General features: G+C 40.5%; 1 protein-coding gene across 6 annotated transcripts in view; it reads right to left on the bottom strand.

The window, feature by feature from the left end:
* The window catches only part of ADGRG6 (adhesion G protein-coupled receptor G6), a 168,015-nt gene that overhangs the window by 27,625 nt on the left and 127,173 nt on the right, over nt 1-13,217 (bottom strand). For all 6 annotated transcript variants that reach the window (XM_044288557.1, XM_044288556.1, XM_044288561.1 and 3 more), the window contains 5 exons: nt 11,510-11,624; nt 10,688-10,749; nt 6,424-6,631; nt 4,811-4,976; nt 2,656-2,796 (listed from right to left, as the gene is read on the bottom strand). In XM_044288557.1, coding sequence (XP_044144492.1) covers nt 2,656-2,796; nt 4,811-4,976; nt 6,424-6,631; nt 10,688-10,749; nt 11,510-11,624 — 692 coding nt within the window. The remainder of the gene's footprint in view (nt 1-2,655; nt 2,797-4,810; nt 4,977-6,423; nt 6,632-10,687; nt 10,750-11,509; nt 11,625-13,217) is intronic.

A 13,217-nucleotide genomic window follows, 5' to 3' on the forward strand; every position in this document is an offset into this window, starting at 1 on the left:
AGTGGTTCAGTAGTTTCTCAAAACGTACCCCAATTTGCCTGAGCTACTGGTGAAGGTTGCGGTCTGGCAAAGCTTCAGCAGTGCTAGCAATTGCCAGCTCACCGACTGTTGTGCAACGTGAGCATGTGCTGTTGCACATGTTGGCCAGGCTTTGTGAGCAGCAGAGGGCAGTAGTGGAATGCCAGCTGCAACATGGTTGTCGCCTTTCCAGTCAACGAGTGGGCATGGATGTCTGACCTCTGTGAGGTTTTATGCAACTTTGAGAAATCAACACAGATGGTGATCGGCGATGCTGCTATTATCAGCGTAACCATCTGACTTTTGGGTCTACTGAAATGCTCGCTGCTCAATGCTCGCTGCTCGCAATGATGGCGAACGCTTTGCATGTGGAAGAGGTGGAATTTGGGGAAGTCAGTACACAGGATGATAGCCAGACCACCCTCAGTTCGTCTTCTCAGTGCGAATTGGATGATGAGGAGGAGGAGCTGGAGACGGTTGCCTCCGCTATATAGGGTAGTACCCATAGCAGGTTTATTCCATCTGTTCAGCATGGATGGGCCAAAGAGGAGGAAGAGGATGAGGGGATTGAGAGTCATCCTCCTGACGAGGACAGCGAAGTCTTGTCTTTTATGCTGCCTTTCCCGTGACCCTCGCGTTATACGCATTTTGACCAACACCGATTACTGGTTGTTCACCCTTCCACGCCACAAAGAGAACTTCTCATCTCTCATTCCTGGGGTGGAGAGGACTAGCAAAATGGTGCAATACCAGAAGGTCCTCGTGAAAAAATTTCCAGCTGTCAACGTTGGCGGCAGAGTACGTAGTTACTTGGGCTACCGAGGAGGGGAGAGGAGGAGAACACACAGCAGTTCCAACAGAAGCAGGCCAACACTCAACACAATACCTGGGACAGTTTCATGACACCCCGCCAGCAACCTAGTGTCACAAGGAGGGAAAAGTTTTGGAAGATGGTGAAGGAGTACGTAGCAGACCATGTCATCATCCTCAGTGATCCCTCTGTGCGTAACAACTATTGGGTGTCCAAGATGGACACGTGGCATGAACTGGCACTCTACGCCTTGGAGCTTCTGGCCTGCCCTGCTGCCAGCGTTTTGTCAGAGCGGGTATTTAGTGCTTATGGGGGCATAATAACTGATAAGCGCATCTGCCTGTCAGCTGAAAATGCTGACAGGTTGACTCTTATCAACCTTTCAGAGGAAAGCGGCTGAACATAAAGGCATTTTAAATGTGGCTTTATGGTGTATTGAATACATGTATTCCCATGCACCCCTACCACCACAAAAAAGGGTATATGGTTCAATCTTCCTTTTCTCATCCTCCTCCTCCATCATATCAACATGCTTATTAGGCTGCCCTCGATCCTAATGTTTCAGAGGGTCAACTCAGCATCAGGCCCTCCCTCCTAATATTTTAGAGGGTCAGATCAGCAGCAGGCTCTCACCCCTAATGTTTCAGATAGTCAGCTAAACAGTACACCCTCACCCCTAATGTTTTAGATGGTCAGATCAGCAGAAGGCCCTCTCCCCTAATGTTTTAGATGGTCAGCTCAGCAGCAGACCCTCACCCCTAATGTTTTAGATGGTCAGATCAGGAGCAAACCCTCACCCCTAAAGTTTTAGATGGTCAGATCAGCAGCAGACCCTCACCCCTAATCTTTTAGATGGTTAGCTCAGCAGCAGACTCTCAGCCCTATTTTTTTAGATGGTCAGATCAGCAGCAGGCCCTCGCATCTAATGTTTTAGAGGGTCACCAGCAGGCCTTTGCTCCTAATGTTTTTAAGAGTCATCAGCAGGCCATCAATCATAATTTTTCAAGGGTGTGTATGATGCCCTCCTTTATGTGTAATAAAGGATGTATTGATGTGCCAGTTCCTTGTAATTTTTGGCAACCCTTTCACTTAGTGCATAGGCTTTATGAGTGTAGGAGTCCCACCACCTGAACAATTGTACCACAATATGAACGAGGCCCTCCTTGATGAGATGTGATATACAGGTTGTATCGGAGTGCCTCTTTCTTGTAATTTTTGGCACCACTTGCACTTTATATACAACTAAATATTTAGGAAAGTATGCTTCTTAGCAATTTCTCAAAATTTCCTCTAAAATTGATTTTATCTTCGGTTTGGTGCGTATTATTGTCAGTCTGTAATAGTGACATACTACTCGGACAACATCGTTCCCAGCAGCGACCTGGGAGTCCAAGATGCATCCAGACATCCTCCCTATGCTGTTCCCGAACCATTTCAGTGGTGTTTTCATCAATTTCTGACCTTTTCCTATGAACCAGACACCATCCCCTCTTCAGAGCAGGGGGTTTAATGCAGCCTTGTTTAATGCTCGGGTTCTCCCACTGACTTCCATTGTGCTCAGGTGCTCTGTAGAGCTCCCGAGCATCCCAAAGTGTTCTACTCGAGCACCCGAGCACTTTGGTGCTCGATCAACACTACTCTTGATGGATGAAAAGAAGAGAGAGGTACCAGTTAAAATAATGATTAGCCTACTTTCTATCAACTAGGTAGGTTAGCCTAAACAGGTCAGCAACTCCCTGCAAACTAAGCCTTTCTCAATTTAAAAAATAAAGTTTGAAAACTATTTCCACTGCAATTGATATCCGTTTAGATTAACATTTACTTGCCTGAAAAAGTCCAGCTTTGCTGAAGAAGGTGAACTGGGCTCTTGACACTGTATAGAAATCACTTTGACTTAAGTTTGACAATAGGCTGGATGGAAGGACGACAGAAGCAAATGGATTATCTTGATTTTTCTTCATGTCAATCTGATGGAAGAATGACATTGACATAAACAACATATATAGGAAAGTTCCTTATATTGGGTTACTCTTCCTGTTTTACATATACAGTATTCGTAATGTTACCTGTGAATTATTTATAAGACATTACATTATATAATATGCTTGTTCTCAAACCCCACCTCCCACTAGTTCATTTACTGTAGATCCAGATATATAACATGTGTTAGGACAGCTGTCAGTGGTCACCACTGCCCTGCTCTCCCCTGTAAGCACTGATGCCGTGCTACTCACTATGCTGCTGCCTAGTACTCCAGCATCTATCCCCCTAGAGCTTGTGCGCGCTCCCCTCCGGCATTTTAAAGGGCCAGTATACATGTTTCCAAACCCTCCTTCAGCCAATGGCTTGGGGTCTCTTGGTAGTTAAGGTGTGCTCTAGATGCAGAGGGTGCTTGAGCTTTAGGTTCGCTGGAGACCAGTAAATGTGTTTGATAGTCTATTGCCATTGTGATATATATATATATATATATATATATATATATATGTGTTTACATTATTTCCTGGTAGTGTTTCTGTTGTACTCTAGCTTCTGTTTCCATTCTGCCTGTGTGCTCTTACACTTCCAGTTTTAACTTTAATATTATTTGTTTTTAAGTTAACCCTGTCTATTTACCTTGTTTGTGTTCCTTTCTAGTATCCAGTCCTGCTTGCTGATTTGTCCTGTGTCTTAATTCTTCTACACTACCATTGTGCAGTCTGGATCTAGTAACCAACATCTAAGCCTTAATGACTGTTCAGATGGCTCTTGTGATTTTTCAGCAGTTTTGGTGTGTTATGTGTATTCGGAGCTCCCGGTGCCTACACCGGAGTCCCTCACCCCAGCGGTTCAGATGCCAACTACACCAGGACTATCCCAGGAAATAGCAGTCTGATTACATCCCTGCAGCAAAGACCAGATCAAAGTATAGGGGCTAAAGGGTGAATTCCAGGGGAGCGTCAGAAAAACACCCTTAGGCCCCTCTCACACCTGAGGTGAACGCATTGCACCCGCACTGAATCCGGACCCATTCATTTCTATGGGGCTGTGCACATGAGTGGTTATTTTTGGTTATTTTCGCAGCGTACTCTATATTGTGCGTTTTTCACGCAACGCAGGCCCCATAGAACTGAATGGGGCTGCGTGAAAATTGCAAGCATCCGCAAGTGCGGATGCGGTGCAATTTTCACGCATGGTTGTTAGGTGACAATCGGGATGGGGACCCGATCTTTATTATTTTCCCTTATAACATGGTTATAAGGGAAAATAATTGTATTCTTAATACAGAATGCTAAGTAAATTTGAGATGGAGAAGTTAAAAAAAACAAAAAAAAAAAACATTAAACTCACCTCATTCACTTGTCCGTGCAGCTCGGCTTGTCTTCTTTCTCCTTCTTCTTTGAGGAACTTGGAGAAAAAGACCTTTGGTGATGTCACTGCGCTCATCACATGGTCCATCACATGATCCATGAGCGCAGTAATGTCACCAAAGGTCCTTTTCTCCCAGGTCCTCAAAGAAGAAGAAAGAAGACAAGCTGGGCTGTGCGAACAAGTGGATGAGGTGAGTTTAATTTTTTATTATAATTTTTTAACCCCTCCATCCCTAATTTACTTAGTATTCTGTATTAAGAATGCTATTATTTTCCCTTATAACTATGTTATAAGGGAAAATAATAAAATCTACACAGCACTGATCCCAAAACCCAAACCCGAAGTTCTGCACGTGCACGTGCAAAACGCATTAAAACACACACATTTTCCCGAGACGCACCCGCATCCTATCCGGCCCTCAACCGAGATGCCCGTGTGAAAGAGGCCTTAGAGTTAACCCTACAACAAACTGGCTAGTTGGCACAATGGGTTCACACTCGCTGATCCATAACAACATGCTTAAAACTAATTTCTTAAAAATTACTCGTATTCACTTTCATAAACTCAGACCATCAATTGTGAAAAATATAAATTAATTTTTATATCTTTCCTAGCAGTAATGGCTTACTATACCTCGAAATGAGAACTGTTACTTTGAGCTCCAACGCTGAAGGATGAACCGCTGTATGAGGTAGCATTTACTCTTGAAACTCCCAAACACAAGTTAGGTGATACAATGCTGACGGACGGTCCTGAGAACTGAATCTTCAAAGCCAAAGCGTCGATTGTTTTTAGCGCTCTGAAATAAAAACAATTTGAGAACAAATAAGGATCAAGGAAAATACTATATAATTAAATCTCACTAACTTCCATTAAAAGGTTTTTTCAAAAACTTTAATACTGATGACCTATCTTCAGGTAAGGTGATCAGTATCTAATCAGTGGGGGGTTGACATCGCCGATCAGCTGTTTGAGAATGCACCAGAGCTCCTTTGAGTGCTGCTGCCTTCTCCCTGCTTAACCAGCATTGCGCCATGCATTGTATAGCGCCTGTGCTTGGTATCATGCTCAGCCCTATTCACTTCTATGGAGCTGAGCTGCGATTAGGCCTCATGTCATCACTGGCCTAGGGAAAGCTGTGAGAAGACCACAGCAGCACTGCGAGTTCTGCTGTCTTATCAAACAACTGTCAAACCCCCCCAGATACTGATGACCTTTCACTACCAGTGCTGTACATGTATCGTGACCGGCTTCCAGGTTTTTCACCCTTTAGATGCTGTGATCTCACTTGATCACAACATTTAAAGGGTGAAAAACCCTGAAGCTCGCGCTTCTGGGCTTCTTTCCGGCATCCTCTGCAGCCAGTGAGGATTCCGGCAATTGATTTCAATACATTCAGCCTTGATGAAGAGGCTGAGTATTAAAGCTGCAATTCTTATTTTGGCCACCAGTTGGCAGGCCAACATAATAAATGAGAAATTGTCAGTAATCGATAGATTTTTTAAAAATCCATGATTGTTCAGGATTAAACAATAAAATTGGATTTTGTATGCTGAAAGACAAGCTTCAAAAACATAACAAAACTGTAAAAAAACTGTTAAAAATATATAAAAAAATTAATAAAAAAGTTTAAATCACCCCCCTTTCTGTATAATAAAAAATACATAAATAAAAAAAATATAAACATTATGGGTAACCACGACCGAAAATGCCCGTACTAATAAAATATAACAATATTTTTCCAATATGGGGAATGGCGTAATGGAAAAAGGGTCAAAATGGCCAATTTGCCATTTTTTCATTGCTTCTCTTACCCCAAAAATGTAATAAACTGTGATCAAAAAGTCACACACAGTCCAAAATAGTATCAATAAAAACTATGATTGTCCTGCAAAAAATGATCCCCCACACAGTTGAGTAGATATAAAAAAAAAAAGTTCTAAGGGTCAGAATATGGTGATGCAAAAAAAACATTTTTTTCCAAAGTTTACATTTATTTTTACACTATTTAGACATAAAAAACCTATACATATGTAGTATCATTCATTGTAATGGTACTGACCTAGAGAATGAAGGACACAAAACAAAACCCGTAAAATGGTGGGGAAATTCCACCCCATTTTGAATTTTTTTTAAGTAGTAGTACATTAAATATATTAAATGTATCCTTTGCTCTCATTTTATTTGTATAACCTGCAGATAGGAAGGGCTCGTTGACAGATGAGAAATTAGGAAATATGACTTACTCAGAAGAGGATTTTGCTAGGACATTGTCTGAACCGCTTAATATATTTGAAAACACATTTACAACCGTTGAGCCAAGTTCACTATTAATGTTAGCGTCATTCACGATTTTCTTAAGAGTTTGGACAACATCATCAACTTTCTCCTGCGTCAGCACTTGGCCGCTCCCAGTAAGGTTTAACAACTGATTAGCCAAATCTTCAGCATTATCTGTAAAATAATACAGTGCTTAGTGTAAATCTATTCAGGCAAAAAATCCTCTAAAATGTATTTTCTGTGGACAGAAAACTTTTTGGGTTGTTTAGTGAATGTGAATAAAACTTTTGTGAAATTTGCACTGATTTCAGTGATAGAGATGGCCTTGCGGTCGTTTCGCAGCGAACTTTACGTGTTCGCGATTTGCCGAACATGCGAACATATGGAGAAATTCGCACCTGCCATATTCTTTGACATTGTGAAGAACTTTGACCCATGACACATCCATCAGGTGGTACAGGACAGCCAATTGAGACATTTCAGCACATGGATGTACCCCCTACCTTATAAATAAACCTGATCTGGCAGCCATTTTACATTCAGGCTTTTGCCAGTGTAAGGAGAGGTTGCTGTGTGGAGCAGGGACAGGCTGTTAGGGACACCAAACGCTAGCTAATAGGGCCACAAAAGTCTTTTTAAGGACTGGTATAGGTGTGCTATTGATAGGTGTGATACACAGAGGGGTGCAATATACTTATAATATACTTTTATAATGAGTCAAAAACACTAGGGGCTTACTAGGGCCATATTTATATAGGGTAAGGTTGAAGACGGGGTTGCTCTTATCTGGGCAGGTGGTCTGTGGTTAGGCTATCAGGGCCAGAATAGCACCCTCTGTAGGGCAATATCAGGGACAGTTCTTTGCCCACCCTGTCCTTCAATACCACATCATCATCTAGCCCAGTAATGGATGTTTTTCTGCTTTCCCTCCTGTATTCATCGATGTGCACTGGAACCCCCCGGATTGTGGTAGGACATATGGTTTCTGATTTGATGCCGCCGAGCACCTGATTTAGTGCCACCGAGCACATGTTATTGCCTACCACATCTATGATTTTTGGTTAACTTTAATAACTTAATTTATTTTCATTTTGAGGGATATCTTTCCATTCACACAATTTTGCAGAACGGGTACAGAGTAGACCCATTCATTTTCAATGGGGCCGGAATGTGCTGTCCGTATTTCGCAGATCCGCACTTCCGCATCTGTGCTTCCGTTTCCGCAGTTGCAGACAAGATTAGGCATTTTCTATTATATTGCCGGCGATGTGCGGTCCACAAATTGCGGAATGCACATTGCCGGTTTCGTGTTTTGCGGATCCGCAAAACACTTACGGACGTGTACGCATCCGCAAAACACTTTGCGCATGCGTGTACGTGAAAATTATATTGCCGATATTTTGCATTGAAAACAAAAATGAATGGAGATCGCAAATTTGAATAATACATCTGGTATGTCACTGTCCATGTTGTGGGACTATTTGTGCACTTCTAGTAATTATTTCTTGGCTGCAAATATGAGCTGAAGATTTTTCAGGTTCGCCTGCCATTCAAATGAATGGGACCCGCCGCGAACTTGCAGTTTGCGAACATTTGATCGCGTTCGCGAACCGCCCCGGCAGATGTTCGTCCATAACTATTCAGTGACTTTTCAGAAGCTCTGCTTCCACATTGTTGTGACACAGGTAAAAGTTTCCTCCCTCTCTTTGTGTCAATGTCATGCTTGAAAGAGATGGTTGTCTAACCCTATTCATCCATCTCTGAATCATCCGTGTTGAAAAAAGGATTGGTTTATCTATTTAACCAGCTCTGAAATTGGACCGTCAGTGCAATTTTCCCAATTAAATTATAATTACTACAATCAACTATAATAGTAATTTTTATTCACATTTCCTAAACAACCAAATAACTTTTTTATGTTGTCTGACAACCACTTCAACTTTTCCATACCCTACTGAATTTATCCAAACACAGTTCGATCCTTGGACATAGGCAACGTCTGCCACTGGTAATTAAGACACTTTTAAGATTCTTACTAAGGTTCAAATTATTGCAAAAGTTTACACTTTTAATATCATATTCTATTTAGGTCCAACATTCTGTATTTAGGTCCTGCCCCACTGTTGTCTCCACTCTCCACACTCCTCGTGTCAACATCTGGTTTAACATGGTTCATGTGGCCGCTGCAATGACTGGACAAAGCACTTTCATTTGCCCCATGCATCATTTCACTGGTGCATGGGGAACATGTCATTGCTACATGACAGCAATGGGGGCACTTCAAGAGTGGAGGTAGTGCTAAAGAGTTAAGGAACTGTAACCCAGCAGAAGCAAGCAGGTAAGTATGCTTCCATCTGCAGGTCTGGACATGTAGTGGGAGTCTGGCCTGAAAACCACCTGGGATGAACATTCTCTTTAATTTATAAATGGATACAGTAACCAACTAGGACAGTGTTTCCCAACCAGTGTGCCTCCAGCTGTTGCAAAACTACAACTCCCAGCATGCCCAGACATGCCTTTGGCTGTGCGGGCATGCTGGGAGTTGTAGTTTTGCAACAGCTGGAGGCACACTGGTTGGGAAACACTGAACTAGGAGGACAAGCTGATCAATATTTGGAGCAATGTTTTCATTAAGTTTTCCATACACTACGTGCAGAATTATTAGGCAAATGAGTATTTTGACCACATCATCCTCTTTATGCATGTTGTCTTACTCCAAGCTGTATAGGCTCGAAAGCCTACTACCAATTAAGCATATTAGGTGATGTGCATCTCTGTAATGAGAAGGGGTGTGGTCTAATGACATCAACACCCTATATCAGGTGTGCATAATTATTAGGCAACTTCCTTTCCTTTGGCAAAATGGGTCAAAAGAAGGACTTGACAGGCTCAGAAAAGTCAAAAATAGTGAGATATCTTGCAGAGGGATGCAGCACTCTTAAAATTGCAAAGCTTCTGAAGCGTGATCATCGAACAATCAAGCGTTTCATTCAAAATAGTCAACAGGGTCGCAAGAAGCGTGTGGAAAAACCAAGGCGCAAAATAACTGCCCATGAACTGAGAAAAGTCAAGCGTGCAGCTGCCAAGATGCCACTTGCCACCAGTTTGGCCATATTTCAGAGCTGCAACATCACTGGAGTGCCCAAAGCACAAGGTGTGCAATACTCAGAGACATGGCCAAGGTAAGAAAGGCTGAAAGACGACCACCACTGAACAAGACACACAAGCTGAAACGTCAAGACTGGGCCAAGAAATATCTCAAGACTGATTTTTCTAAGGTTTTATGGACTGATGAAATGAGAGTGAGTCTTGATGGGCCAGATGGCTGGATTGGTAAAGGGCAGAGAGCTCCAGTCCGACTCAGACGCCAGCAAGGTGGAGGTGGAGTACTGGTTTGGGCTGGTATCATCAAAGATGAGCTTGTGGGGCCTTTTTGGGTTGAGGATGGAGTCAAGCTCAACTCCCAGTCCCACTGCCAGTTTCTGGAAGACACCTTCTTCAAGCAGTGGTACAGGAAGAAGTCTGCAAGGTAAGAAAAACATGATTTTCATGCAGGACAATAATCCATCACACGCGTCCAAGTACTCCACAACGTGGCTGGCAAGAAAGGGTATAAAAGAAGAAAATCTAATGACATGGCCTCCTTGTTCACCTGATCTGAACCCCATTGAGAACCTGTGGTCCATCATCAAATGTGAGATTTACAAGGAGGGAAAACAGTACACCTCTCTGAACAGTGTCTGGGAGGCTGTGGTTGCTGCTGCACGCAATGTTGATGGTGAACAGATTAAAACACTGACAGAATCCATGGATGGCAGGCTTTTGAGTGTCCTTGCAAAGAAAGGTGGCTATATTGGTCACTGATTTGTTTTTGTTTTGTTTTTGAATGTCAGAAATGTATATTTGTGAATGTTGAGATTATATATATATATTGGTTTCACTGGTAAAAATAAATAATTGAAATGGGTATATATTTGTTTTTTGTTAAGTTGCCTAATAATTATGTACAGTAATAGTCACCTGCACACACAGATATCCCCCTAAAATAGCTAAAACTAAAAACAAACTAAAAACTACTTCCAAAAATATTCAGCTTTGATATTAATGAGTTTTTTGGGTTCATTGAGAACATGGTTGTTGTTCAATAATAAAATTAATCCTCAAAAATACAACTTGCCTAATAATTCTGCACTCCCTGTACTTATTGTTCTGTATTGTTTTTCTCATTACCTGTGCAGTTTTTCAAATCTGGTGCATCCCAATATGAAGTATAGTTATGTAGACCTAAATTACTAAAAAAACAAAAACAAAAAAAAACATTGCATTAACAGAATATTTGTTTGTTATTTATATATTTTTTTAAAGATGCTATTTTATTCATTTCCTGATCCACTAAAACAGGTAACAAAGAAATGATTCATAATATCTTATCTAAAAGAGTTGTCACATGAGTCACTTCATCCCAAAATGCTACCCACTGATGATTCTGCTCCTGGTACCCCCAATAAACAGCTTATTCTGTTCTGGCTAAGAGAATTGGGGTTCCAAATAAGGCATACAGACAAAGGTTGTCTTTATTACAGAATCCCTAGCATTTAAAGTGAATCGCCATCTTGGAGCCACTTTAGAAAGTCGATGTAACCAAAGAATCACTACACAATGGTTTACATTTTCATGTCATTGCCATGAAGGTTCTATTTGCAGGATATGTCACAATTTACTTATTACAGGCTACATAATCTCAATGGACAGTATGGCCAATGTTAAAATTGTTTCAATTCCTGTCCTTGTGACCATATTCTGACCATTAAGCCACAGAATAACATTCTGACTTCCCATAAACCTGGAAAGCGAAATCAGACAAAATCTTGTAACTGAGCTGATTTAATAGACTGACAAATTTTTAGATGTGATACAACTCAACAGTAGCAGTTAGCACCTACTTACAGTAATAGGCAACCTATTAGACCTCTGTTGCAGTACTGTATACACACTGGACATGAAAGCTTGTTAGTACTATACATTACTACACATTAGATATACATGTCTCACCATGTCCTTGAAGCAGTATATTGAGAATTTTTTGAACATGGTATAACTGCAGTTGTTGTTGGCTTGGTAGGAGGCCAAAAGTATGAGGGTGGATATTGCTGCTGTTCACATAATTCTGAAAGGGAATAAAGCAAAAAGATTTATCAATGGTGCTGTAGAAAGAATGTATTTATGAATTGGTGAAAATTGTGCAACCGGAAACAAATTTATAATAATGGTGCATATGGCATAAAAAGCTTTGACGTTACTCGGCTTGTTAGACCCCTTTTCTTTTTGCCATCACATGGCTGGTGTACGTATATGCAAATATATTATGCACAGTGCACATCTTTGATACATTTGCCAAATTTCTAAATGATAGTACAACCCGAAAGTCATAATATTATTCAGATGTGAACTATTATCAGAAAAAGAAACTAATTATAATGAGACACAACTTGAAATACAAATATGAAATAGAACCATAAATGATGTGTTATTTTTTTAGGTTCATCCCAGAAGAAAAACATAAAAAGTATATTGTTTTTATTTATTTTTTGCTTTTTATGAGTGTTATTACTTTCTAGTTTTAAATAAATTCTGTAAGATAGGCTTTTTGATATACATAGGCATTATCTCACTAATATTAGGAATTAGTATTCATTTTATCTTGTTATATATCTGATATATAGAAAGCAAAAACAAAAATGTTGTAGTGAAAGTGGAAGTGGTGAGAGACTGCCTATACATCTAGACAGGAACTCAATCACTGAACCGGTACGCACTAGGAGTCGGTAAGAAGTGCCACACAAGATGTGCAAACTGTAGTATTACACAAATACTGTATATTGGTACTAATTGGAAAGTTTGTGATCAAGTGTATTACCATCTATTAAACTTTGATGGATACTAGCCGGTGACTCCTAAAAAATATATATGAAATTTGAACAGCATGTGGACATGTCTTATATTCCCTATAGAAGTGGCAACTGAGAACTGAATCCGTTAAGATTTTAGATTCAATTGTAATATTTTTTATCTGATTCTGCATATTACTATGTGAGGAACCATATACTGTTACTATCTATTACCTAGGAGAGTAATAATATTGATAAAACTATCGCAAGGTAAGGGCCCTGTGTTCAATATTAAAAAAAAAAACACAATGCAACAGCACTCTGCAAACCAATAAAGTACAATAATGCCATAGTAATAGAAAATATTCTGGTGCTAATGCTATGCTTATTTTGCTAATTTTAGATTCTTGGCAAATACATTTTGTACAAAATTATTTGGGCCCGTCTGCCACATATTTATATGTATATACAGTTGCAAGAAAAAGTATGTGAACCCTTTGGAATGATATGGATTTCTGCACAAATTGGTCATAAAATGTGATCTGGTCTTCATCTAAGTCACAACAATAGACAATCACAGTCTGCTTAAACTAATAACACACAAAGAATTAAATAATACCATGTTTTTATTGAACACACCATGTAAACATTCACAGTGCAGGTGGAAAAAGTATGTGAACCCTTGGATTTAATAACTGGTTGAACCTCCGTTCGCAGCAATAACTTCAACCAAACGTTTCCTGTAGTTGCAGATCAGACGTGCACAACGGTCAGAAGTAGTTCTTGACCATTCCTCTTTACAGATCTGTTTCAGTTCAGCAATATTCTTGGGATGTCTGGTGTGAATCGCTTTCTTGAGATCATGCCACAGC

The sequence above is a fragment of the Bufo gargarizans genome, chromosome 4 (assembly GCF_014858855.1).
Source record: "Bufo gargarizans isolate SCDJY-AF-19 chromosome 4, ASM1485885v1, whole genome shotgun sequence".
Classification (NCBI taxonomy): Eukaryota; Metazoa; Chordata; class Amphibia; order Anura; family Bufonidae; genus Bufo; species Bufo gargarizans.